At 50.3% G+C, this 25,973-nt stretch overlaps 8 protein-coding genes across 8 annotated transcripts; 2 read left to right on the top strand and 6 right to left on the bottom strand.

Moving 5' to 3' along the window:
* Positions 1 to 245: 245 nt before the first annotated feature.
* Positions 246 to 1,163, top strand: FSUBG_11594 (uncharacterized protein; the record flags this gene model as incomplete). Its single annotated transcript, XM_036676292.1, has 1 exon — positions 246 to 1,163. One exon carries the CDS (start codon positions 246 to 248, stop codon positions 1,161 to 1,163), a length of 918 nt encoding a protein of 305 aa, XP_036532918.1.
* A 134-nt stretch (positions 1,164 to 1,297) lies between these two features.
* On the bottom strand, positions 1,298 to 4,620 carry FSUBG_11593 (DNA repair and recombination RAD54 and RAD54; the record flags this gene model as incomplete). Its single annotated transcript, XM_036676291.1, has 9 exons — positions 1,298 to 1,664; positions 1,770 to 1,929; positions 1,984 to 2,063; positions 2,112 to 2,230; positions 2,287 to 3,200; positions 3,248 to 3,905; positions 4,070 to 4,138; positions 4,247 to 4,409; positions 4,553 to 4,620. 9 exons carry the CDS (start codon positions 4,618 to 4,620, stop codon positions 1,298 to 1,300), a joined length of 2,598 nt encoding a protein of 865 aa, XP_036532917.1.
* A 1,439-nt stretch (positions 4,621 to 6,059) lies between these two features.
* Positions 6,060 to 7,838, bottom strand: FSUBG_11592 (delta 8-sphingolipid desaturase; the record flags this gene model as incomplete). The annotated part of the gene is made up of 2 exons (XM_036676290.1): positions 6,060 to 7,551; positions 7,606 to 7,838. 2 exons carry the CDS (start codon positions 7,836 to 7,838, stop codon positions 6,060 to 6,062), a joined length of 1,725 nt encoding a protein of 574 aa, XP_036532916.1.
* A 1,405-nt stretch (positions 7,839 to 9,243) lies between these two features.
* FSUBG_11591 (dihydrolipoyl dehydrogenase) lies at positions 9,244 to 11,095 on the bottom strand (the record flags this gene model as incomplete). The annotated part of the gene is made up of 5 exons (XM_036676289.1): positions 9,244 to 9,861; positions 9,915 to 10,619; positions 10,692 to 10,783; positions 10,837 to 10,901; positions 11,037 to 11,095. The coding sequence occupies 5 exons, from the start codon at positions 11,093 to 11,095 to the stop codon at positions 9,244 to 9,246; spliced, it is 1,539 nt and encodes a 512-aa protein (XP_036532915.1).
* Positions 11,096 to 11,894: 799 nt separating this feature from the next.
* On the bottom strand, positions 11,895 to 14,546 carry FSUBG_11590 (SGD1-like protein; the record flags this gene model as incomplete). Its single annotated transcript, XM_036676288.1, has 1 exon — positions 11,895 to 14,546. The coding sequence occupies one exon, from the start codon at positions 14,544 to 14,546 to the stop codon at positions 11,895 to 11,897; it is 2,652 nt and encodes an 883-aa protein (XP_036532914.1).
* Positions 14,547 to 15,100: 554 nt separating this feature from the next.
* FSUBG_11589 (signal recognition particle subunit SRP14) lies at positions 15,101 to 15,621 on the top strand (the record flags this gene model as incomplete). Its single annotated transcript, XM_036676286.1, has 3 exons — positions 15,101 to 15,130; positions 15,209 to 15,287; positions 15,344 to 15,621. The coding sequence occupies 3 exons, from the start codon at positions 15,101 to 15,103 to the stop codon at positions 15,619 to 15,621; spliced, it is 387 nt and encodes a 128-aa protein (XP_036532913.1).
* Positions 15,622 to 15,864: 243 nt separating this feature from the next.
* Positions 15,865 to 16,510, bottom strand: FSUBG_11588 (CHRD superfamily; the record flags this gene model as incomplete). Its single annotated transcript, XM_036676285.1, has 2 exons — positions 15,865 to 16,090; positions 16,155 to 16,510. The coding sequence occupies 2 exons, from the start codon at positions 16,508 to 16,510 to the stop codon at positions 15,865 to 15,867; spliced, it is 582 nt and encodes a 193-aa protein (XP_036532912.1).
* Positions 16,511 to 18,727: 2,217 nt separating this feature from the next.
* On the bottom strand, positions 18,728 to 20,660 carry FSUBG_11587 (Gbp2p-like protein; the record flags this gene model as incomplete). The annotated part of the gene is made up of 8 exons (XM_036676284.1): positions 18,728 to 19,012; positions 19,066 to 19,502; positions 19,568 to 19,619; positions 19,675 to 19,848; positions 19,903 to 19,996; positions 20,045 to 20,052; positions 20,175 to 20,227; positions 20,285 to 20,660. The coding sequence occupies 8 exons, from the start codon at positions 20,658 to 20,660 to the stop codon at positions 18,728 to 18,730; spliced, it is 1,479 nt and encodes a 492-aa protein (XP_036532911.1).
* Between the last annotated feature and the right edge of the window lie 5,313 nt (positions 20,661 to 25,973).

The following is a 25,973-nucleotide window of genomic DNA, read 5'->3' as shown; positions in this document are numbered from 1 at the left end:
ACTGTAGTTGCAAGGGTTCCCACCTCCAAATCAATCAATTGACAGGGACTGCTTAGACTGGGCCCGGCCGGGAACGACAGGCACGGGCTGCAGCTAGGAGTACATAGGTCCAGGTTGTTCTGTGGCGTCACTCGCTGCCTCGACCGCCATTGATTGATTCCCTAAACTTGGAGACTTCCACACCAAATCTGCTCCTTAATTCACGATAGAGACATTTACTCACCTGTTCTCTCACGCACCCAACCATGGCGCATCACCGTCTCCTCAGCCAAGATTCGGCCATTTTCTCTCCCTCGGTTGCTCGTATCGCGGCTTCCACCGCCCGCGATTGGTCCTATATCGACGCCTGGCTCTCCTCTAAATTTCACCCTCGACCAGTCCCGTCTTTCGAACGCAACAACGACACCCTCAAAGCCCTATTAGCCCTCGCCTCTGCCAACGAAGCCGCCGACGATGAGCGCAACCTGGTAGCTAAGTCGGAAGCAACTGCCTTGCAAGAGCTCACCGACTCCGAGAGGAAGATCGACAAAACCAGCCGGCCACTGAGGGAAGGCCTCATTGAAGCCGTAGAACACAACCTCCCTACCGATGGCCACACCGCTCTTGATGCCATGGCTAATATGGCTCTCCAATTCGGAGTCGCTTTTCCAGAGCCCGACACACTAGGCCAGCGCATGTATGAACTTCAAGCCAGCATCCATGAGGCTGAACAGATGAAGGCCCGCGTCGAGGTTCTCCATAAACATATAGACGATGAAGCAGCTCGTATCAAGGAACTTGTCAAAGAGCTACACAAAGACGACTATCAGCCTCCGGCACATTTGGCCAAACAGAACCTCGACATGCAGCGCAAGGTCAAGGCATTGTCCGCCAAGCTACCTGAGCTTCAAGACAAGGTTGCAGCTTTGGCTGCATCGGCCGACTCCCCGCACCCAACCATTGTCGACCTTGCTCGGGACGAGCAAGAATACTTGTCAGTGTTGTCACGAAAAAAGGAGCTTGACCTTCAGCTGGCCACGTTTCAAGGTCTTCCTAGCAATCCAGAGGTAGCCAGAGCAGAACTCGAAGAGCTTCGAGATCAGCTACGTTCTATAGAATCTCAGCGCGATGCTGTCTTTGAAGGTTTAGTGGAACGTGAAAGTCCTGTTAAGCGACGACGCTGAGCTTGTCTTATTTGATCCTTGGCCTGATACTATACATTAATGAACCTTGAACGCTGTCAACTCTACTTCCGCACCAAGTCGACACACCAGGCAAATGACGCTCAATACCTATATAACCAAACTGGAATCGGTCGCTATGGATTTCGCCGCCCTTTACCTGCCACGGCGCCACCCAATCTTCCAAACTGTCTACCCAACCCGATTCTTTTGGCCGGCACTGGAGGAGCGGGTGCTGGCTCTTTCTGGGGAATCGTTTGCAAGCCGACACCCCGTGTCTCCTTGCCTTTGACGTCTACCGCTCCATCGCCAATGCGGAGTTCACTGACCCCCATTGGTGGTATTTCGTCACCGTCCATGTTGTTTTGACGCTGCGCACGTCTAGCTCGTTCCTGCACACTTCGGAACTTTTCCAGGAGTTCAACCCATCGTATATTCCCATCTTCCCTGCTCTTGAGTCGATTGGGTCTGTCAAAATTGGAGCTGCTTGTAGCTGGAGGAGCCCTGTCCGCATGTTAGCTTGCCACAAAAGCCGGTACATGCCGCTGGGAGTTCAGAGCTAAACAATCCTTGCCCAACACGCCCACTATGAAGCAATATTCAACTTACGTTCGAGGTGCCGCATGTAGATAGCCTATAGAGCTGACGCTATTGAGTCTGTTCTTCAGCGCAGCAAATGCCGAGGACTGTGGTAGAAGCATGAGGATACCATACATGCACTTGTATAAGTATGGGTACTTCTCAGGTTCCAGGAGCTGTAGTCGTAAATCTGGACGGGCTGTTAGTTCGTGTACGGCAAGTAGGTGATGGAGACTACGCTTACAAGTGAAGACGGGTGACTCAATAAGCTGTACTAGCTTATCTACTTGAATGAGCATGTTGACTGTCATGTCCAATTCGCCGCTGAAGCGTGTCAGTTTAAGTAGCATATTCTGTTGCGCCTGGGCTTACAAGATCTGCAGCAAGTTGTAAGCTTGCTCGTAGGCCTGGGCGAGCAAGCAAAGTGAGAAGGTGGCGACAGCATTATAGCACCATGATCGAAATAATGCCACAAATAGCGTTTGGCCATCCTTGAAGTTGTCAGTATTCTTGTCCTGAATTGTAGCCTAGGAGGCGTTCCCCTTACCTTTGTTTCAAGGTTTCGTAATCTTTTTCGAACGTCTGCTAGCTGTGGAGCAGTAATGAGGTTGTTGTTGAGGTTCTGCACCATTATGCTTGCAAATTCGACGTCTTCCTCTTTCTCGATGCAGTCTGCTAGCGTCCTGTAAATCCTCTCTGGGCTCAGGCTTAAACACAGTTGCCGAATAATGAGGTTCCCTCGAGTTTCAAGCAGTTTTCGATCTGTTGAGAAGAGCTGTAAGAGATTGACCATGAAATTTGCAAAGTAGTCGTCCTCTGTATTCCTTGAGATTTGTGAGAGAAGCTGAAGATCCTTAGTAACTACGGCGTCTGAGGGATCGGATAATGTCTTCAACAGTGCTGGGAACGTGCCATCGTTGAAAGCGAGGACCTTTCGGGGGGCTTTCCTGTGTAGCATAATAAGCCACGTCAAGGCCGCCACTCGGGTCGCTTCATGGTCGTTGAGAAAGAGGAGAGTCAGAGAGTTGACGGCGGCGGCGTAGTCCAGATCGGCTTGTGTCTGCGTAATGTTGATATCAGCGGGAGTCGATATCGAGCGGCCTTGAGCAGGCGTAGGACTACGGAGATCGAGGTCTCTGGAGCTTGATAGGGATGCCCTGTTGCTGTTGTTGCCCTCGGCCCCCTTTTCTCCGAGAACTGGCAGTCGAGAAGTTGAGAGGTGTTGAGGCGGCTGAGCAGGAGGCGGCGGTTGACTCAATTCCGAGTCGTCAGAAAGTGAAACGACGTAGTCCATCAGGCATGTGTTGACCCGGGTTGCTGCTTGATGAATGGTTTCTTTGGTGCTGGCCATAGCTGGAAGCATATGGGCGAGGATCTTGGGCGTAAAGGGAAGGACTTTTTCGGGACAAATATCTAAAAATTCAACAACCCATCTTAGTGACTCGAGGAGGCAATCCTCCTCTGATGCCATATTAGCCGTCGTCCAAGGAACTTCAGGGATAACATACCTAGCGGAGAATCGAGCGTGGCAGTAAGTATCTGAAGAATCTCCTTGTAATTTATCTCGACATCTTGTCCGGGAATCCAATCCTCTCCACTATCGTCATCGTCATCGAGTGCGGCGTCTGAGTCGAGCTCATCTCCTTCCGCAAAGTCAGGGTTTATCGATTCGCTATCGATCGAGTCTTGTCGTTTCCGCTTGGCACCTTCTTTAGACCGTTTGCTTTCCAAGATGCCCTTCTTTATACGCGCAATGCGCTTGATCTCGTTCAAAAACTTATCCAAGCAGGTTTGTGTGGCAACCCTCACGTCCGAATTCTGGTCGGATAGGAACTTGAGCAGACCTCCAAGGAAGTCCGGGAGATATGTGACAAGCTCCAGGTCGGGTATAGAATCGAGCAACGTGATCCATCCCACGAGGAACTGCCGAGTGAAAGGATTAATAACCCAAATGCGCTCTTTCAGGAGTGGGATGAATCGAGGTAGGGAGAACGCTGTCGGCAAGTGAGAGTTCTCGCCTAGCGATACCTTATCATCGCCATCAAACTCTGGCGGTGCCTCGAGAATAGAGACGTATGAAGCAGCAGACTCAGACACAATGTCTTTTACGAGTCGATCCAGCAGTTCCGCTCCGTTCTTGACTGACAGCTCCGAGTCCGCGCCAAGCTGGAAAGCCCAGCATATTAGTATGGTTGATTTATCAGATATGAAGCCTGGAGGGAAAATCATACCTTGCAAAGCTGATCAAAGATACTATTAAAATACACCAATATTTCTCCCTTTGCAACCTTGGCTATATTGTACATAGCCTCACAAGCATAATACCTTACTCTTGCATCTTGGTCGGTGAAACATGCCAGGACAGGGGGGACAATCTTGGCGAGATATCTGGGTAGTTCCTGGCTTGTAAGTTAGATGTAGACTCTTGGGGTAGACTGAGGTACTAGATCTCTTCTGCGAAGGCATCCAGCATTGGAAAAAATAAGACGTCGTAGGTTGAAACGTACTGGACCAAGGGCAATAGCGGCAGCAGCGAGGCCTATTAAACCGCCATTTCTAGCATGAGGCTGATGAACAGCGTACGCATAGTCATTGCACAGCTGCTCCAGGATATCATGAACTCGTTGATAGTCCTTGACACTGACGAGATCTCGAATTACACGTTCAAGCCTATGGTATGGAAAGTCAGCATTTGCATCTATGAAGCTTGAAAGCAATGGTAGTAAGTCTCCGGACCGAGGTGTGACCTCTGGGTGAAGGTGAAAGCAGAGCGCTATCAAGAAGATAGCTGAGAATATAATGAATATACCTACTCCAGAGCCCCGATCTTACGTTTGTCGTAGAGCTTATCATTAAGGGCACGCTGGATGTTGGCATCCATAGCTGTAGCTCATTCACATCGTCCGCTAGGCGCGACGAGATAGCGGTAGGAAGCTTGCTTGCTCACTCTGTGGAAGCAGATAGGGGTGACAGATTACCTAATGATGATAGAACAAGAACGAACGAAGAGTATCTCGGAAGTGGTAAAGAAAAGTAAGGTCGAGCTTGGTTTAAGCTTGGAGTTGTTGTCGTAGGTAGGAATTAAGTTCCAAAGTGGTTGGCTTGTTTGAGATGGAGCAGGGAATCTTGCTTCCATCCACGCACTGTATGGTAACCTGGACGGGGAAGGAGTAGCCCCACGAGTCTCGACTTTTGGGGGACGCCCACCTTTTAGGACTTTGTACTCCGTGCTCGTGATCTGACGTACGGACGCCTTCGGACGCGTCTACTATTGTCTTTCAACCTGCTGAACCTTACATTGAGTTTCATTTGTTTGTTGATTGCAGAAACCCCTTTCAAGAGTACTTTCTATCACTTGTTGACTCTAGTCTATCAGCTTGTTGCCTGCCTGAACGAGGCTTGCACTAACTCTATCGAATCCCAAAGCAATATATATCTACCTAGGTACCTACTCTTATACCATAATCAGCGTCAATAACAAGTCCATTCTAGAACATGCATAATCATATCAACCTGCATGAAGATGGGAATGTCATTCTCATGAAATATGCACGTATCCACGAATCAAACGCCCCGAGGCTTTATACTTTCTGCCCCTCATCATGACCCCCCGTGCGACAACTCGACGTCACTCAACTACTACCGCCACTAGGCCCATGTGATGGGAGGTAAGCCCGGTTCTTCATCTGCCCAATGCTACCTAGCCTTTAAACTTCAAGGGAACTCCTTCGGCGAGGCTAAGGGCACATCTCATCACCACCTACCTTACGGCTTGCAACTCACCATGTGAACAAGGCTTACTGAGGTTAATCAGAGACCTCAAACCTGTGATGCCCAAACAACTACTATCATCTGGAGACAGCCAGACGTTACTCCAATACCTAAACCAGCCAGCTCAATTCCCCAGATGGACCAGCAAGAACTTCGATGCTCACGGGTTGTACTATCCGTTGCACACGCAAGGCACTTGTTGTTTGTTATCCAGACTCAAGTCTCACAACTCCGGACCTTATGAGCTTCTAGACCAAGACTTGCCCGCACACTGTCCTGTAGAGAGCAGAGCTTGCTTCCAACCTACTAAGGTAGTCAACAATTACACTTTGTGGTAGTGATACATCTCAATGTCTAAGACAATATCACGATTATTGACGAGAAGAGAAAGTAAGACAGAAATATTCATAAAGTCATCATTAGGCCTCGCAAACGATCTAGCATGATAGGTCCCATCGGTCTAATCCAAGCAAAACTTTTGGTGATTTTGTAAGCAGAAACTGGCACAAATATGTACAGCAAAATGCCAGCCTGTCGGTCGTGTTTCGTCTAATGGTGATGGCCTGAAAGGTCACCGTTCTGAATCGCCTGCTGGCACTTAGCAAGGATCGCCGCCTGTCGGGAAACCTCTGCCAGCCTTCCAATAACCTGCTGGTTACCATGGGCGAACCCATACAACGCGTAAGGGATGTTGACCTCGTCACAAAACTCCTGGACGAGCTTCTGTGTCGCACGCAGATTATGGCGCGGTACGCGAGGGAAGAGATGGTGAATGACCTGGAACTGAAGACCACCGTGGAAGAAGTCAAGCCACTCAGGACAATCGATGTCCATAGTGGTTCGAAGCTGTCTCTGCGGAAACGACTCCTGAGGCCCCAGCTCAACTGTGCTCATGGCAAAGTGAGACAGGACAATCTGAACATGAAGAGGCGAGGCGGTGATGTTGCTGATCATGACAAAGTAGAATCGGGTCCAGTTGTCAGGGAGAAGGTTGTATACCAGACCATAGCCAAACCAGGTCCAGAAGAAAAACTGCCCAATAATCTCGAGCCACCAGATAACCAACCCAGGCCCCTTCTTTGGACCTCGGCCCATGATGAGGTGGTCCCATGAGAGTCGGTAGAGGTTGAAACGAGCCAGTGCAAGTAACGGGTAGTAAGTCCAGGCCTGAACTCTAAGCAGAACCTTTGCCACAGCATCATAGGCCATAACTCTCTCGTAGTATGTTGATCTCAAGCTGCCAAGGAGACGATGGGAGACGGCGAAGAGAGGCATGTGCTCAATATCAGGGTCGTGCTCCGGCGCATTGGTAATAACGTGGTGCACGTTATGGCTGCGCTTCCACCATCCTATCGACAGGCCTCCCATAAAGTCGGCGATCAGGGCTCCGATGCATGAATCAATGAGGTAGCTATGGGTAATACCCATGTGCCCAGCATCATGGACCGTAAATGAGAGTTGATGCCAGAGAGCGCCCAGAAGAAAGGCGCTTAGAGCGTACCATTCATGACGAAGGCAGAAAGCTGACCCAACCGCCAATGCAGTGTATCGAATGAACTCGATTCCATAGGCCTTGTAGTTACAGTTGTAAAGCCCTGTGTCGTAGACCTTCTGGTGGAGCTCGCGATATTTGGCAACGATCTTGGCTTGTGTTTCCTTGTCGGGAGGAGGGTACTTGTCGAGATCGAGGCTGATATGTTGGCGAGTAATGGTATCAAGATACGACATGCCATCTAGATCTGGCTCTTCTACGCTAGAAGCAGATGATATCGAGGGCGCTCGAGCTTTGTCCTTCTTGTTGGTCTTTCGCTGTCTAGCTCCGGCGGTCTCTTCCTCGTCGAAGACTGGTGATGGGACACGAGTTGACGGAGCGCTCGAGTCCTGGTCTTTGTGGGATTCCCCTTCGGCGTTAGCTCGTTCGATTTCTTCGTGTGTACGGTAAACGCCTCCCTGGATAGGCGGCAGGAAGTTCTCCCAAGTTCCTTCAATTCGACCAATGCGATAGCGCAGGACTTTCTGGCGTGTCTCGAAACAGTGTAGACTATTCATCAGATTAGAATTGGCCTTGTAGGGGCTGGGTTTGTTTGTAGCCTACGCATCGATTTCATCAGAAGCATCCTTGCCCACCATATGAAGCATAGCCTTGTCACCTCCGGGGTGATAGGGCATCCAAGCATCCATCTTGATGACTTGGTTATGGAATATAGCGACATGCTTGCCTTCAGCAATCAAAGCTTCAATCCGGTCCCTGGTCATAAGCTTTGGTGTCTTCTCGGGCGCATTACCTGCCAGAGGCGGCAGGCCTGTAACGATAGCGCTATGGGCCATGATGAAGGACAGTTTGGAGCTGAGGCAGAACAGACAACAAAACTGCCAGAAAGAATGTGGAGGACTCTGCTGCACCAAACAACAGAATTGTCCAGGGCTGGATGTCTCCAAGCGAGGGATGAATGGGGGAGTATCCAAGATTTAAATGTGTAAGCTAAAAAGGGGCCGGTTTAAGCTTGCTGTCGAATCATGTGCAGCTCAATTCACCGCATCTTATCAGTTCCTTCAGCGAAGTGCGTGCCATTTCCTAGCACCGGCAGTGGTGGAGCGGCGCAGCTGGTAGCACACCTCACTTTCTATCAAAGTGGCTCGATTCAATCTCTCCGTTACAGCGGAGGGGCAGGTAGACAGGCAATGATTCACCCCGCCACCAGTTGGAAAGCGGCCTCCAGGGCACAAGGTCCCTTGTCAACGTTGACTTACAGGCTTCCATCTCGTACATTCCTAGGCCCCTGATTTCAGTAATCACCGTCACAAAAAGGCTCGCCGCATACGCAAGTGTCTCGTCTGCTCCTGAATAAAGGCACCAAAATTAGTTACAGGCAGCGGCGACTCAATCCAGACACAGGATCTCCAACCAGGTGGAGATATGCAGAGCAAAGCACCATGGATCACCAATACCACGTTGCTTTTGATCAGTGACAACAACTGACATCCGTATTTCCGCTATTTATTGTGAAGCTCTTCGGGTTCCTGAGACCCCGTATTCGCCGATTGGTGAGCTCAGATGCTTTGCATTCTCCATCACTTACAACAGCTTAAGTCAATTGAGGCTTTCACTGCCAGCTACAACTCGGAAAAGGACGATAACAATAACGGGTTTGAGGAATATCAACTACCTATATTCAAATTCCTAACGCTAGCCAGATCAATAGCTGGCTTCTGGTTGAGAATGAGCTGATCTGGTGTAATCCCTCACAAGAACCTTTCGACTTGAACAACCTTGTAGATCTAGGAGGTATCCACCGCTATGAGCGGGTTCGGGGCTAGTGTCTCTCGAAAGACCTGTGTGAGTTGAAAGTATTCGATATGTATTCTCGAATTCGTATTCGACTCCGTCGAGTAACTAACAGGTTCGAGAAAATGAGAATGATATCTGAATATCTGAATATCTGAATGGAGCGCTAGCCAACCATCTGTCCAGGGTTTATTGGCCAGTCAATTCGAAAGATAGACTATGAGTTATTCATCATAGAATTTGTATTCTGCTTCCACGCAGTGCAAATAATCAAGCAACGCATCCTGCCGTGTGATTTCCATACATCATGCTTAAACAGACAGAATTATTACTAATTTACACAACCCAGAGTCCAAATACCCCAGGCTCTATCCCGTTCGCGCTATCCTGGCGAGGCCTCCTCTTGACCCTGCGTCATCTTTTTCATTATGTTCTCTCAAGCATTGCTCAGAAGTGAATGGCCTTCGCGTGAGTGGCCATGGCAGCCTCCTTGAAGGCCTCGGCAAGTGTGGGGTGAGCGTGGCAGGTTCGGGCGATATCCTCACTGGAAGCACCATATTCGAGAGCCAGAGTACCCTCAGCGATCATCTCACCAGCGTTGGGGCCGATGATGTGAACACCGAGAATGCGGTCAGTCTCGGGATCAGCGAGCATCTTGACCATACCCTCAGTGTCCTGGTTGGTCTTGGCTCGGGAGTTGGCAACGAAGGGGAAGGTTCCGACTCGGTAAGGGATATTCTGGTTCTTCAGGTCCTGCTCGCTCTGGCCGACCCAGGCGACCTCAGGGTGAGTATACATAACGGAGGGAATGGCACCATAGTTGACATGGCCGTAACCCTTCTTAATGTACTCGACGACGGCAACGGCCTCCTCCTCAGCCTTGTGGGCAAGCATAGGGCCGAAGGTGACATCACCAACACATCGGATGTGGGGGATCTTGGTTCGGTACTCGGAGTCAATGATGACACGGCCGCGGTCGTCAGCCTCGAGGCCAATGTTCTCGAGGCCGAGGCCGCCGGTGTAAGGTCGTCGACCAATGGCAACAAGGACGACGTCGGACTCGATCTAGATATACTTGTTAGAACTGTAGGTAAAACAATTGGGCTTGATACACATACAGATTCGGGCTTGCCACCCTTGGCGGAGTCAACCTCAAGCTTGACCTTGTCGCCAGACTTGTCACCACTGACAACCTTGGTGTTGAGCTTGAACTCGAGACCCTGCTTCTTGAGGATCTTCTGTGTGTTCTTGGCGATCTCAGTGTCCATACCGGGGCCACCAATCTGGCCCAGGAACTCGACAATAGTGACCTTGGAGCCAAGTCGCGACCAGACGGAGGCCATCTCGAGGCCAATGATACCACCACCAATGACGGTCATAGTCTCAGGGACCTGCTCAAGAGCGATAGCACCAGTGCTTGTGATAACGCGCTTCTCGTCAATCTCAAGACCGGGGAAAGGAGTGGCCTCGGAACCAGTAGCAATAAGGATATTCTTGCCGCGAACGCTGGTCTCACCGCCCTCGTTGAGATCGACCTTGATCTCATGCTCGTTGACGAAAGAACCAGCACCCTTGATGTACTCGACGCCGTTCTTCTTGAAGAGGTACTCGATACCCTTGGTGAGACCGCTCACGGAAGTCTCCTTGGCCTTCATAAAGTTGGCCAGATTAAGCTTGACCTCGCCGACCTCGATACCACGGGCCTTGGTGTCGTGGAGAATCTGGTGGTAGAGGTGCGAGTTGTTGAGGAGAGATTTTGAGGGGATGCAGCCGACGTTCAAGCAGGTACCGCCGAGGGAGCCACGCTTCTCAATGCAGGTAACCTATATGAGATGAAAAGATCTGGTCAGCCAATTCTGTTCGCTTGATGGCATTCGTATCCGTATAAAACCAACCTTCATGCCCTCTTGTCCAGCCTTGATAGCAGCGACGTAGCCAGCAACGCCGCCACCGATAACAACGAGATCCTTCTCCTCTGTAAGAAATTCTGGTCAGCGGGTTGTTCGGGCTGGTGTTCCGACGAGCTCGGAGGTAACATACCAGCTGAAGAGGCATATCCACGGCTGAATCGCGACAACGAAGAGGAAGCGACAACGCTGGGGAGCCTATCGAGCGGGAAGAAACACTGTTAGTTGACGAGCCATTTTTCCTTCGATAACGGATTGGTCCCAACAGAAGCGGGCTTGAACAAGCTTCTCCTGGACCCATTCGTCGCAAAGCGCATTGTGATATTGACGTACGTAGACTTCTGGAAAGCCGGGCGAGCAACAGCTCGTGATATTAAGCGACTGGAAAGCATGATGTGGGTTGTGTGGGAAAGACAATGGAGGACAGGCGGATTGTGGAGAGGAAGGGGGAGGATGAGGTAGAAAAAGTCAACGAGGTTGAGGTTGAGGCGTTGCCGCAACAAAGCTCGCCCGCCGTCTAAAAAGCACAGGGCAGGTCAAGTCCAGTAAGGTACCTAAAAAGCACTGTAATGCATTACAGGGAGCTTCGGCAAAGAGAAGCCTGCCGTTTATCAGGTATAGTAATTTTTTCCTGGACGTCAGCCGACACGTTGACATGATTGGTCATTTCTTCGGTGAGGGAGCCACCTATAGCACCCTCACCTCCTCTCCGCGTGCCCTGTAAAGCTTTTGCTAGGTCTTGTTGGAGAAAACCGCCGCCCCTGGACATATATCTCCGGTCCCGGCGTCGAATGGTATTGCATTATGTCTCCAACTTTTGGGATCCATTCCCGGTTTCAGTGGTGGTTCACGCTAAGTCTTGTCTGGTAATTCGGGCATTTCGTCCCAACGCACGGCGAAACGGTTCTCCCCAAAGACTGATGTCGCCCCCAACCACAACTTATCCCATCTCTTACACCTCCGAATACCCGGCGTGTCCCGTCCCTACCCGGTCGCCGGACGTCAATTGCCCCTCGGGATGCCGACGTCACTGCTAGATAAAGCCGCTCATACACGGAGTACATCGCCGGTTCGCCGAGATGGATGATTGCTAATAAATAAACATCATGAGTCTGAACTCTGGACTGACCCAGGCCACGGAACTTTGTAATATTCTCGCCTCCCTGGATATCTATGACTCTTATCCATATCCTACACTTCTATCGCCGCTGGACGCACAATGATCTGCGCCTTCTCGCAAACGCGCTCCAGCTTTTTCAACTCCTTTGCGCTGACCAATTTTGTCTTCCGGACCTTCTTCCGTAGCATCCAATGTATACCGGCAGCTAAGCCTGGCAAGTCTCGGGCAGCACCAAAGATCTTCTCCAGCATATCTCCCTCTGTGCCCTTCTTCTTGCCACGACATTCCTTCAGAAGAGCAAGGATGAGTAGCTGGATAAACATTGATGTCCAGTGGTTCGCCTCAGGAAGTTCTAGAGGCTTCAAGATGGCAATATTTAGTGTTCCATCCGCAACAAGTGCCGCATAGAACTTGGCCACATTGGTGATTCGTCTCTCATCTTTCATGCGCTCAGCATCAGCCGACTCGTCCTCCTCAGGGGCTTCGCCGAACATGGATTCTCCTAGACTCCTAAAGATCTTCCATAATCGATCTTGGATCGCAAACCTGATTCGGCTGTTACTCAAACAGGCCTTTCCTCCCACAAGAGCGTAGTAGGGGTTGTATTGCATTTCGCTGCCTACACATTGCACTAAGACAGTGGCGAGGGCCAATTGGTCATCCTTCTTGAGCCGCAGGTTGACAAATTGTCTGTAGGCGTGCTCGAAATTGGATGCCGTCATCAATGCTGTGAAAATTGCAATCTGGGCCGTTCCACTCAAACCTTGAGCGCGAGCCTTCTTTGGGTAATCAGGCAAAACGATATCCATGTCCTCATGATCGCTCATTTCAGCATCAGATACATGCCCCTTTTTGCTTTTATCTAGGAGAGTTGTTGGTACACTGGCACCAACCAACCACCATTTACCTCGTGTCTCAGCTCCCTCAATGTCGACCAGGCCTACGCCCATAGGAGCAAGGCCATCGAGCCGTCGCGACTGAGACTTGAGCTCACCGAGACGCTTCTTCATGCGTTGTACATGTTCTGAGACAACAGTAAAGTCCAAGCCTCGGGCCTTCTTTTTGCCCTTGGTGAGGTCGGTGATGGTTTCAACCATGAACTTTGTGCGAACTGAGATATTACTGTAGCCCACATTTGAGACGGACTGGTTAAGGACCCCAGAGACGTGCTTCAGCGTTTGCTGGTCATCCTGCTTCAACATTCGGCCAGCCATGCGGCATATTCGCAGAAGAAGTTCCACGTTGATCTCATTGAGGTCGCTGAGAAGTCTCTCCATGTAATCAAAGATGATCTTGCAAGTGACAACCTCAAACACGTAAAGTTGTGAAAGCAGTGTCAGGATATTCGAAGCTTCCTTTTGAATAGCGGATTCGGCGTTTTGTTCCTCGCTCGCTTGCTCATAGTGACCGCCAAAATCTTCCACGATGCGGCGGATCAATACTGAACCAAAGCTCGACCCAATAAGCCGGTAAATAGCAGCGGCAAATCCACCGGTGAGGACAAAGAATTGATCAGGGAGGCTCTCCGGCTTGCAAATTTGAGCCATGATCGCATCCGTGATAACATCTGTCACATCACCACGTGCATTGTTTTGGTAAAGCTCCTCCACAGACTTGACAATGGACAAGATGTTGGCATCTGTAAGACGATTGATCAAACCTTGAACTTGTTTCCTAAGTCGACTTTTGCGCTCCTCTTCTGAATTTGCGGCTCTGCGTAATGAAGGAGGGACGTATTTCGCAACCGCAACTCCGGTGGTGGGCGCGACATAGGGGTTCTCTCTCTGTCGCGGTTGAGCTGGTGTGTTGTCTGCAACATCGTTGTCGTCGTCGTCGAAACCGCCGAATGACTCGTCATCAAAGTCACCTCCATTTTCATCGTCTTCATCCATGAGGTCCATGTCTTCGTCTTCACCTCCAGATTCGTCGTCCCAGCCCATATCACCATCCCCTTCCTCATCTTCAGACATGTCGCGGACCTTTTGTCGGCCTGCAGGTTCTACTGCCTTTCTTCGCTTGGATGCCAGCCAATCGTCATATTCACTTTTCCTCTTTTTATTGTCATTGCCGTTATCGCTGACGTCTTCTTCGCCGCTAAGGTCCCCTAGAAGATCGCCAAGGCCATCCTCCTTGAAAGACTGAGGTAGTGATTTTCGTCCCTTTTTGAGGCCTAGTTTTCGCTCAAAGGCCTCAATCTCGGCGTCGTCCTGGGCAAGTCTCTCCTGCACGGCCTTCGAAACACCCTTCTTGCCACTTTTTGCTTTTGTGTTCTTTTTCTTTTTCTCATCCTCTTCCTCGTCTTCTTCCTCATCCTCATCCTCATCCTCATCCTCGTCGTTGTCGTCTTCTTCATCGTCCATCAGGTCGTACAAATCATCGTCTTCGTCCAATGAAATGTCTCCAGCATCGTCCTCATCCTCGTGGTCGAGATCATCTTCATCATTACGAATCTGCTTTGAAGGTCGTGACTGGGATTTCTTCGCCTGCTCCTTCGTCTGCGTTGTGTTTGGTCTTCTCTGAGCATGATTGATATGTTGTGGTCGCTGTGGAGTTGCTCTTGCGTAGACGTGGGTTCGCTTCTGTACCCTTTGCGCTTTTCGTTGCTCTTTTCTTGACAGCTGCTGTCCCGATCTCCTGAGTCCATTGCGCTGTGGTTTGGGTTCTGGAACATCCAAGCCCATCCGCTTGAAGATTTTCTGTTGAAGCTCTGGTGCGGACGTCATCTTGCCGGAAGTGTAGTGGGAGGGAAACGCCGTGTTGCAGCAGGGTTACAATCCTGAGGTTGACTGAATTTTAAGCAACGATGCTGGATCTCTGATGGTGGTTGTGCCTAACTTGGCAGGCGGTCAGTGATGAGTATTGCGATTCCGACGATATCTTCTCGGAATCTTGTCGCAACATTGATCTGAGAACTGTATATGAATCAGATCATTTATGCGAGTTCCCCTTTAAGATTAGATTTGTACACACTGGATCTTTTGAGCCTCCTTTACTAGTTCGAAGGTGAGCAGAAAAGAAAAGATATTCTGCCGGCAGAAAATACTAACCTTCAAATCTCAAGAGACTACGGTAAGAGGTACCTACTTAGGTAGGTAGGTAGCAGTGAACTCTCTACTAAAGCTCAGGTACCGGTCTCACCGCCCGAAAGTAAGCCACAACCTGGGACGCCACACTTGGACCGACATGATGGCGGGGCACCATGTCAACCTCAAAATTGGTAGGGTAACACTCATCTCTCAATATACATCGACTTTTGACAGTCTCATAACCCATCACTATGGCTGACTCTCATATGAGCCATGACGAGGTGAGTCTGCATTTCCTTCTTCATACGAAGCGAGACCCGGACGATCGTCTAGCAGCTTTGTTTCTGACATAATGACAGTTCTTCGCCAAGTTGGGTGAGCTCTTCAATCATCGCAAGGGTAGCGACCATGGCGCCATCTACTTGAGCCAGAAGCGACGTACGTACAGATGCCTACCGCATCTCTCATCCCGCTAATAATAATAAAAACCCTAGTCACCTACGGTCAAGACATCCCCAGTCTCTCAGAAGAGGAATCCTCTCCAGATATTCACCCTGGCAAGCCTCTACCCCTTATCATCAGGGCAACGAATGGAAAGGGCAAGAAGGATCGCTCCAAGAAAGCTAAGCTTTCAACAGTCGTCAACCCCGAGGATCTGGAGGCTTTCTACGTGCGGTATGCGGATGTTTGCAAGGCTGGCATGACAGCCTTGAAGCCTAGAGACAGAAGCAAGAAGAAGGCCAAGGCAAAGAAGAAGAAGGCTGCAGCATAAACGATTTTCTTTTTACAGTTTAAATTTTGTGGTCTCAAGCACCAAAGGTCAAGGTTATATCATGGATTAACGAATTATCATGTTATGCAATGCCCAAACACGTCTCCAAGCCACCATGACTTTGAATTATTGCTACAAATGGAAGAGTAAAATATTACACGGAGCTGCATTACAATCCAATTCCGTCAGAAGCGTATGCGCGTTAGACATACCAAGCAAAGTGTGGGAAAGGGGCTAAGCCTTTTAGCACACCTTGCCTGAGCTGAGCTGTCCTCGGAAAGCGCCAGGAACAGCAAGGCTGGAGTGCGAGTCGGCGAAGAATTTCTCGGGGTTCTTCTCAATCTGCTTGAGAGTGAAGCCGACACCAGTGTCTTGGCCGTTCTGGATCACACCGGTGCGGAATGGGCCCTGGAGACAGCCGACAGCGTTGCGGCTCTTCTCGTCGCCGACGGGGTTGGGGAAGGCAATGCTAACACCAAGTCAGCGCTTCATAGCTCCAATTGTGTATAGGTCCACGTTATCTATCAACTTACCGTGGAGGTCCCGACTTGCCCTTGACAGCCTCGTGGATGTGGGTGGCAGTGTTGGCGGGAGACTGGTAGTCACCGCGGAAGCCATACAAGGTGATGTTGTAGCAGATGACATCTTCGTGCGAGTTGATGCCAAACTTGAAGAGGCCCTTGCTGCCCTTCAGTCCGCCGGTGTACTTGTTGTCTGCATCGACAACCTGATCAGGGGTAGCAAGAACTTCCCAGATAGAAGTGAAAGTGAAAGGGATACCACCCTTGGGCTTAAGGAGGCCAAGGACGCGCTTCTCGTGCTCCATGTCAGGAGTAGGCGAGGCAGCAGCGAAGGTGCTGAGAGCAACGGCAAGGAGAGAGAATTTCATGTTTGCAGTGGATTTGGCTGGAAACGTAGGACAGAGGAATGATATTAGAGATTAGGGTGTAAAGTTGCTCTGCAAGTGAGTACTGATGAGACTGATGAAGACTTTCAAACGAGGAGAGTAGATGTTTTATATACACTTCACTATACGATGACAACTCAACAACACCTAGGTTGTGCGCATTGTAACAACGTCATTCATTACAATATGTTCGTAGTATCGTGAGGCCCCCTGGGCAAGTCTCTAATCCATGATGGTACCCAAGGATTCCAACTAACAAGTCGCCAAGTAGACTAGGTCGATGCCCAGATACGCCAGTGTAATCAAACGACGTAGGGAGATATCACTGAGGTATTCGACAGCATACAACGTATGAGCCAAGCCCGTATTCTTTCCAAGGTGCCTGAGCGACACCTCATAGTGAACTTGTTGGGATGACATACCAAGCATCTTGGGGTTGGGCTAACCTGTCACACAGCCACACGGCAAAGCGATGCCAAGAGGATCTTGATCTACCAAACAACACACGACAACGGGTCCACCTGGTCAATGGGAGATACTTTCTTGAACTGGTTACGTATACGAGATGCAGTGGTAGACACAGCTCCCGTGTAGCTCTGCACTGGTTAAAAATGGCAAACGACCACCTCCGTCAGCCCAGACTTGGTACTTACTAACTTAGGTAGTGCATCTGGCGAAGCTTCAACCTACTCCGAGTACCTACGGTACTCGTTATTCTCCTCTGGGTCAAAAGTAAGGCTGCCAAGGTGTCTTGGCATCGATGAGGAGTAAGACCACGGATGCGCCAGCTTCCGGCGCAGCAAGATCGCTAAGACAAGCTTATTTCGAAGCTTAAACAACAACTTCCGCTATTGGTCGACTACATGTCGATCTGGATCAAAGGGTAATTGCGCAGTTAGTAGGACTGGGCAAGGGAGAGTCGGGAGAATGGCTAGCACTTTGAGCTTTGAGGAGCAGAGACTATGAGCTTGGCACATGTCGATCGAAGAAGCTCTTAGGTTACGGCAAGTCCATGATCCGGCTTGGAAAACCAAGGGTACCTTAGGTAACGAACTCAAGAGGTCCACGCACCCTCGTGTGAGACAAACGCTTATGTCCTTTGATCAAATCTTGCTTCAATGCTGGTGGCCGAAGACTATCGGACCTCTCATTTTTTCGAGTCCGCTTGTCTCGGCAACCTTCATTCTTGAACAACCTTCCGAATACTCACCGTCAGGGGCCTGCCTAGGTAGATATTGACTGTTGTCCAAGTTCCGGGCCTAGCAAATACCTTTTGCCCTTGATTCTAAACTTTCCAATTGTCGACTTGCATACTGAGAGAACGAGATTGGCAAAGAGACCGTAGACTTGGGAACCGAAAATGCATACCCTCGCCGTTGGATCTCGATCCCTCTCTAGGTCATAGGTATTACTGCTGGGAAGAGGACATGTCAACTCCAAGTCGATATGACCCTGATAACGAACATTACGGCAGCGCAACACCTCCGAGCCAGGGCTTCCAAAGCATAGCCCAGGCCGTAATTATCGTCCTCATGTGCGTTTGAGCTAACTATACCAAATCACCCCAACGCCTACATTCACCATGCAGTTTTGTGTGACTATGTTTTACCTTTACCTTTACCATTGCCTTCATCTTCACCTTCACTTATATCGTTGCCCGGCCGGCGGACTTTCATGCCCCAAGATGCTACGCATATCCGTTGCAGTCCTACGCTCCCCTTCACCAAGACCACCTGCCATCGTTCTTAAAAACCTTCGGATGATTACTCGACATACATTCTAAGTAGAGTCCTGTTGTTTCCTGGGAAGCCAACAGCCATCTTTTCCTTCATTGACAATGAGCAACCCTATAGCTGATAACCGCGTGCGTTTGACCGGTCATCTGGGTGTCAACGGTGGGGTCATTCGGTTCTGTATGGTAAGCCCATCATAAAATCCTCCCTCGCTCCCTGCTCATTAGAGACTAAGTCATCGACTTATTCTCCAAGGTGATAGTGACTTCGACCCCCTTTCCGTGAGTTAAGATTCCACCGTTGATAAACCCCAACTTTTGCTGCTCATGTGGAAAACGAAAAGTACCAAATAACAAAACAACCAGATATAAAAAGCGTTGGGTAGATGCAAACGGTCGCCGCCGCCAAGACAATAGTCGACCGTGACATAGCTGCATCAAGTTCAGTGCAAATGGACGTCCTCCTCTTACATGATCTGATCCTGGGTTAATCCACCGTGGGGATCTGTGTCCATGGCGTCGTTTCCGCCCTGGTTCAGATACTTCACGAAGCTCAGGTTAAGAGGACGGCCACCATACTGGTAGCCTTGAAACTTGGCAATGGCAGTCTCCGCAGTCTCGGCTGAATCGAAACGAACCACGCCAGAACCACGAGAACGACCACTAGGCTCGTACTGGATCTCAGCTTGCTCGACCTTTCCGATGGTAGTGAACAGCTCAACCAGGTCGTCGTTGCTGGTCGACCAAGGTAACTGTAAAAGATTAGCACAGGCACAAATGGGTAGGAAATATGACATAGTCTCACGTTGCGAACGTAGATGATTTCTCCCCTCTCAGTGCCGGCGGTAGCAAAGTCAGTGAAAGGGTTGGGAGGGACGGAGCTGGCAGGGGGCTCGAAACCTGGGCCGCCAGGAGCAGCTCCACCGAAGCCTCCACGACCAAAGCCGCCTCCGAAACCTCCACGCCCTCCGCCAAAACCACCACGGCCTCCAAACCCACCTCCAAATCCTCCGCGCATACCACCGCCATAGCCACCTCGGCCACCGAAACCCATGCCAGGTCCGCTGCCGGCATAGCGGTCCTCGCGGACTTCAATAACGCGACCTTGCCAGTCATAGCCATTGAACTGCTGGATGGCGTTGCGGGCATCATCTGGGCTCTCAAAGACGACAATGCCAGAACCCTTAGGGCGACCATCAGGTCCGATATGTACATCAGCTCGAATCACGGCGCCGTTTCGGGCTATATAACGATTAGCTCCAAACCCGCCCAATCATGTGTTCAAAATGAGAAGAATCAAGACATACCTGCTTGACGGAACAAGTCCTTCAAATCCTGCCAGCCAACATTGAAAGGAAGCTATTGCATGTCAACACACATCCACAACTTACAGAAAAGTCGGGGTTGAACAAACGTTGGCCACATAGATCTGACGGCCGCCACCTCCGGCACCACCACCAGGTGCGCCGCCGCCGTATCCAGGGTTGAAGCCACCGGGCATACCACCACCTTGGCCGCCGCCGCCGCCGCCGAAGCCGCCACGGTTTCCGCCAGTTGCTCCGATGAATCGAGGTTCGGCTTCTCGGTCCTTCGGATTCTGTCAGCATAATGCCTATGCCCAGCTCGGAAGTTTTTGACTTACCTCACGCACGTAGACTAGACGACCCATGAGGTTCTGGTTGCTGAGCGTGGCAACAGCCGCTTGGGCTTGCTCCCGAGTAGCATATTCCACAATACTGGATAGGTTAGCAACGACATAGACTTCGTGGAGAAAATCGACGTACCCGCATCCCTACAATTAACCAAGGACAACGTCCCACCCGTCAACCCAACCATCCATAAATGCTAAAAGGGAACGAAGAGCCACAAAGGAAAGCCAACCAAGGGAAAAGAAAATCATGCGATGAAGCCCACCTTCGACATTCCATTGGGAAGCAAGAGCACGTCGGCAAAGAGCACCTCTCCAGCTATACCATTTCGTCAGTCCCGGTTCCACCTGCATTCCGCGGCATTGAAAGCCTCACCCTGTCTCATGAAGTCCTTGAGATGGTGCCACTTGACATCGTACGAGAGATTGCCGACGTAGACACGGCGGTCCTGCTGGGAGGTTTCGCGAATATTATTCATCATTTGTTCTCGAGCAACGGCTCTTTCTTCGTAAGATCGGTGCGGTGCCTGTCCACCGTATCCAGCACTTTGTCCTCCACCTGGTGCACCTGTGCTAGTCATGGGCGAGCGATCACGGTTTCGTCGATATTCGTCCCGACTTCCTGATCGGCTGCGAGGAGAGTAGGAGCGGCGTCGATGTGGCCTATCGGGGCTTCTGGATCGTCTGCGGGGAGATCGTGACCTCTCACGCTTGAGCTTGTTAGCAGGTAACAGTACAAGTTGTGGTTCCATGCTCGGGTGCAATTATGGTGAGATAGAGAGCGCTGGTGCTGTGTAGACGGAGGGTTTTGTTGGACTGAGATATGTCGGATACAGTGTGCGCGCGAAGCTGAGTTTGAATCACTGCAACTGCCCGCAGCCGCTGGCACTGTCAACTGGCACGGCGGTGGCCGTTTGCCAAGAAGAGCAGTGCCTCTCCAATCAAATGCTTCCGGGTATCTTGAATGGGAAAGTGCAACAGTAATTAAAGCGGACAGCGACGGCCGATCTCGGATGAAAGGAGCTAATTCTTGCTTCTTTCCTTCTAGTGGTGATGTTGCGATCAAGGTGCTCGGGTAGCAGAGGCCAAACGACCGAGGCGGCGACCGAAGATCGCAACATCGACAAGCGCGGGGGAGCGCACAAACTCGGCACGGCGATAAAGCCAATTGCGCCAACAGACAGGTAATCTCAAGAAGCAGCGCAGCTCGAGGCAAGGTTGAAGGTGAGTCAGAAATGAACACAGGTTACTTACGGGTCGATAAGTATCACCGGAATCAGCTATAGAAAGGTGAGCGTCAGAATGGGAAAAAGTCAAGAAAGGATAAACCTCTGCGTAAGATGCGCAACAGTGGAAAATGGTGAGGAGAGGAAGAGTGTTTGAAATAACAGGGAGTGAGGGTAGCTTGGTTGAGGTAGCCAGACGAGGTCAACCTGTCTAGTGGAGGGGTGGTGGCAGAGTCGAGTGGACCTTGGCAGAAGATGCAGGTAAGGGGGCTCGATAATGCAATGCAATGGATGGGGAAAGACGACGCGAGAAAGAAGAGGCGGCTGGAGAGGTCTGTTGGAGTGGAATGGGGGACCTCGGAGGCTGCATCAAGCAAGAGGTGGTATCACATTGATTGATGAAGACACTCCAAGGAGTGGGAGCGCATGCGCAGATACAACAACATCAAACGATGCAAGACACAGCAGGAACAGACAAGGCTTGAGAGCACGTTCAAGATCTGTTCTGTCCGGGCTTTGAGATGAGGATGCTCAGATCATGGATAGACTTGGGCTCAACCAGGCTCCGGGTACGATGGACAGGTTGGGGCAGCCGACTACTGCCAGAGTCCGCCGAGCCTCGAGGGGCCATTGAGGGCAATGGGTACAGTACTCTCGAGCAGAGACGGCAAAGGAACGGCACGCACGTTGCCTCGATGGGCGCAGACGCGTGTGTCTATGGCCAACCACGGTGATATAAAGAGCAGCAGTGGCCGCGCATGATATAAAACCGCGATACGAGGAATCAAGCAAGAAATAACTTCAACTTACCCATTGTGACTGCGGTTTGAATCGTGTGCGTAGTACGTCTGGACGTACAGAGAGAAAGCTCCTTTTTGGATGGGGTGGGTGGCCTTGTCGCGTAATAAGTTGGTAAGGTAGGTAGGTATTGTGAGTGACGAAGGACGGACGGGTGCGAGTTCGGACAGTTGACGAACGGGCGCGACCGGTTTCTAGGAGAGGTAGGTCGCGGCGTAGGGAAGCGGAGACGGGCCGTGAGTGTCCACGTTTTCGTAAGGCAATGTGGTAAGGTTGTGGAATATTAGGATGGTGAGTGATCGATGAACGAGGATAGGCAGCTAAGGGGGCGACGAGGACGAGCAGTTAGCTAGGCAAGGTACACACTACCAAGCTACCAGGGCAGCAAAGCCAAAACCAGATAAGCTGATGGGATCCACGGTCAGTCAACCAAACAATGGCGATTGTAGCATTAAAAAATGCACGACACGGATGAATCACACAGTTGCGTGGACTGGGCTGGGCTTAGACTTGCTTGGGCTTGGCTGGCTGGGCTGAAAAGGGCCTCGGCGTGCGGCGTGGTGGTACTAGATACCGACTTCTGGGAATGGTCTGGTTTGGTTGATCGACTTTTTTCTTTCGCCTCGACGGGAGAGTGTCGACTTTGGTGGCTTTCAAGGGGTCTTGAGGGACTCAGCGATGGAGAGACGACGGCAAAAGGATGTCGAATGTGGCTTTTCGGTGTCTGTGGCTCTTTAGTGCTGACTTTCAAGGTTCTCGCTCTCTCCCTCTTCTTGTGTCGTAAAAAGAAAAGAACGCGTTGGGTGAGAGATGAGAAGAGACCAGGCGACGAATGAGGACACGGAACCAGGGTAAGACCAGGGACGGTGGACGTGATGGGTTCCACATCTAAAGCTTACGGGACATGAGCATGATAACACGAGGTACCGTACAAGTTACGTTGTAAGTTTGGTGTATGCTCTACAAAGCGTAATGCCGGAGATATACTACATGCAGCTATATTATTGACTCCCCAATAGCTTCTAACCCTACAGAGACCAGTGTTGCTCCTTCCACGTTGCGTGAAAAACATTCACGGATATGATAGGAGGAATTGGAAGGCAGAACAAAAGCCAGGTTGTTCCTGCCAAGATTTGAACGAGCTTCATTGATAAGTGTCAGGTACCTTAAACTTCCATCTCACATCACGGATACTGCTTCTCACTTTCTTGTTCTTCATAAAGTTGACTGTTGTGACGAGCCTCGGGCAATTCTTTTCCAGTCAACGTCAACTAGGTACCTACCTAATTGCTCTCGTTCTTGAACCCAACAGTTTCAAACTGACAGTCAACTCCGTCGCCAGCCCCAGCCGATACCACACTACGGTGCAACTTGAAGCCGGCGGATATATCAAACACATGTGTGAAAGGCTGGCGTCAGTCTTCCACCAAACTCTCCTCATCAATACCTAGTTTTGTAAGCAATTTGTGATGAACTCTGGCTTCATGTAGTGGACCATCTTTGTCTGCAAGACGCTGCAAAGTGCTGCAAGCGGCCTGATATTACAGTAGTGCAAGTAAATATCCCTGCCTGCATTCTTCAGGGTTCGCCCACCATCCGTTCTCCATCGGTTGATTGATTGCAGTTTGCAAATCGCCGCGCCATGGTCTTCGAGTCTCCCGTCTACCCGTGACCCAGCATCGGTAGTCGAAATTGCATTGATGCCAGGTTTCACCACCCAACCTGATGAGATCCTAGACCTGCCATTGGGTTACGTTTCTTACGCCTGTTGGGCTCAAGTGCACCAGCAACTTTAGTAGCAAGTACCAAGAACAAGGAGATGTGTGCTTGCAGCATCAGGGATCTGCTATGCTTGGGTTATTGTCAACTTGCTTGTTGAGGTATGAAGTTCTTTGACTCCATATCGACAGCTTGGATCTGCCTTGTATTTACTTTTACCACATAGGTAGTCGGTCTATGCTGTTGGGTTGACTTATACGAGAGGCAGGAACTCGCCACTCATTTAAGCCGCCATTTTCGGATAGCTATGAGGGAGAGCTCTTAAGCTCTTTATCTTTCTCTATAAGGCACCTACCTTGATCAATCCTTGTGGCCCCTACCCAACACCAGCTGCGCACTCAGCGTCTCATTCATCAGCCTGCGTTCTCACCTCATGCGTATGTTTGCTCAGTATCACTCACATCGAGTGAACACCAGAGCACCGCAGGACAGTTTAACAAGGCGCTTTCGAAACTGTGTCAACTTTGTCGGCAAGGCCTGCGTAGCTGAATGTATGAAACCAAGACTGTGATTGGCCTGCGCAACTCCTACGTTGACCTCGCTGCAAAGACTTTCGTGGTTACACAACAGCCATCGCGCCAAGGTGCGGGACAAGCCAGCCAATAACCTCCGCTTTATCAAAGTCAACCCCTCTGCGACGTGTTGAGGATCAGGGTTGTTAGCTTTTTTGTCTCATCAATCTCACTCTTTTCGCCAGGTTCGACATGCCAGTCCGTCGATTTGGTAAGAGTGAGCTTTGGACATCCCTTCCACGGCACGTTGCATCTAGAGTAAGGATAGGGAGTCCTGATACAAGCCTCGCCCGAATACTTGTCGTCGTTATTGTCAACTCCTCTGGCATAGGCACCAACAAGCGCCGAGGTTAGAGAAGACTGGCGACGATAGGAAAGGCCGCTCCGATGCACGATGGGCAAGCACTTAACACCCATAGAGCACTCTAACTAATTAGCAAGGGCCTCTTCTGTCTTTCTGCTCGAGGAATTGAGATCTCGATACTTTAATAGCGCAGATTACTGCAGAGCACAGGACCAACAACCAACAAGCCCAGAGATTCTGGTTATGAGTCCGTCTCCGATCATCAAGGTTGTTAGCGGATCCCAGACGATGCATCTAACGACGCTCAGGCCGTTAGCAGCACCCTATGTGGAGCAACTACAGCACGCACTTCCAGCCTACAGTCTCTACGACATCTGCCTTGTTGCCTGGAGGGCAGGACATACAGATAAGGCCAGGGGGGGCGATATTTATCTTGATCTTACCGCGAGGGAAATGCAGCAGAGCATCACGATTTTCTCGAGACGAACAAGTTGCAGTAGGAAACTTGTATGGATAGAGTTAATATGGTCAGATTAACTCCAGGGGTTCAGGCAGCCCAGACGCGAACCTGTTATGTCGACGGTCCTCCGGAACATTAAGAACGAATTCGCCCTAGTGAGACAAGGTCTGATCCAGGAAAGGGCATGGTACCAGGCACTTTATATCGTTTACAAGCATATCACACTGGGGCCAGCATTGTACGGAGTACACCTGGGAATGAGAGACAGGAAGTGAAAGCACGACATGCTACGGAGTACATACCACCAGAACCCCGCCATCTGTTATGCACGAGGCCCGTGGTAACTCTACGAAGATAGCAAGACTCTGCCCAGTGTCGTCTAAGTACTTGAGGGGACTGAACATGAGGCTAATTCTTGCTTATCCGACTCCCGAAACCGAGAATGTCTAGTTACACGCTCCAGCACTGTAATTCAACGGAATCGAAGCCCGGATATTGTACATATGTATATTGATCACGTTAGACTCTAGTTCGCACCACATGAGGCATTTTCTATGGACAGTTTCACGAAACTGTCCAATATCAATGCCGTGCCATTACCTGTGGTTTGGGTATCGTATTGTATCAATCAGCTGCTCTAGTCTGCATCTGCAACTACTAAGGTAATCGTGAAAGTACATACAGTACGTACCCCTTGACAACATCTGCCGATCCCGCACATGCGTGCGTGGGTGCGTAAGGTACCTTATGTACATACATCGGGCACCTACCCCGCCGCGACAGTCTACCTTTGCCCTCGGGGGAATACAAAACACTAAACTTGAGTACTTTATAGATTACTTTTATTATATAGAATAAAATAAAATAAAATTCTTTTTCTATTAATATATATATAATTATTCCCCAGTTTAAACCACTGCTTCTTCACTGATATTACTTTATCTGTTCTCAGACGCAAGGTCGGTTGGTCACGTGCTTCGGCACGT

The sequence above is a fragment of the Fusarium subglutinans genome (genome assembly GCF_013396075.1).
Source record: "Fusarium subglutinans strain NRRL 66333 chromosome Unknown NRRL66333_c0000224, whole genome shotgun sequence".
NCBI classification, from domain to species: domain Eukaryota; kingdom Fungi; phylum Ascomycota; class Sordariomycetes; order Hypocreales; family Nectriaceae; genus Fusarium; species Fusarium subglutinans.
The sequence above is the reverse complement of the archived record's forward strand: the minus strand, read 5'-3'. Positions and strand labels throughout refer to the sequence as shown.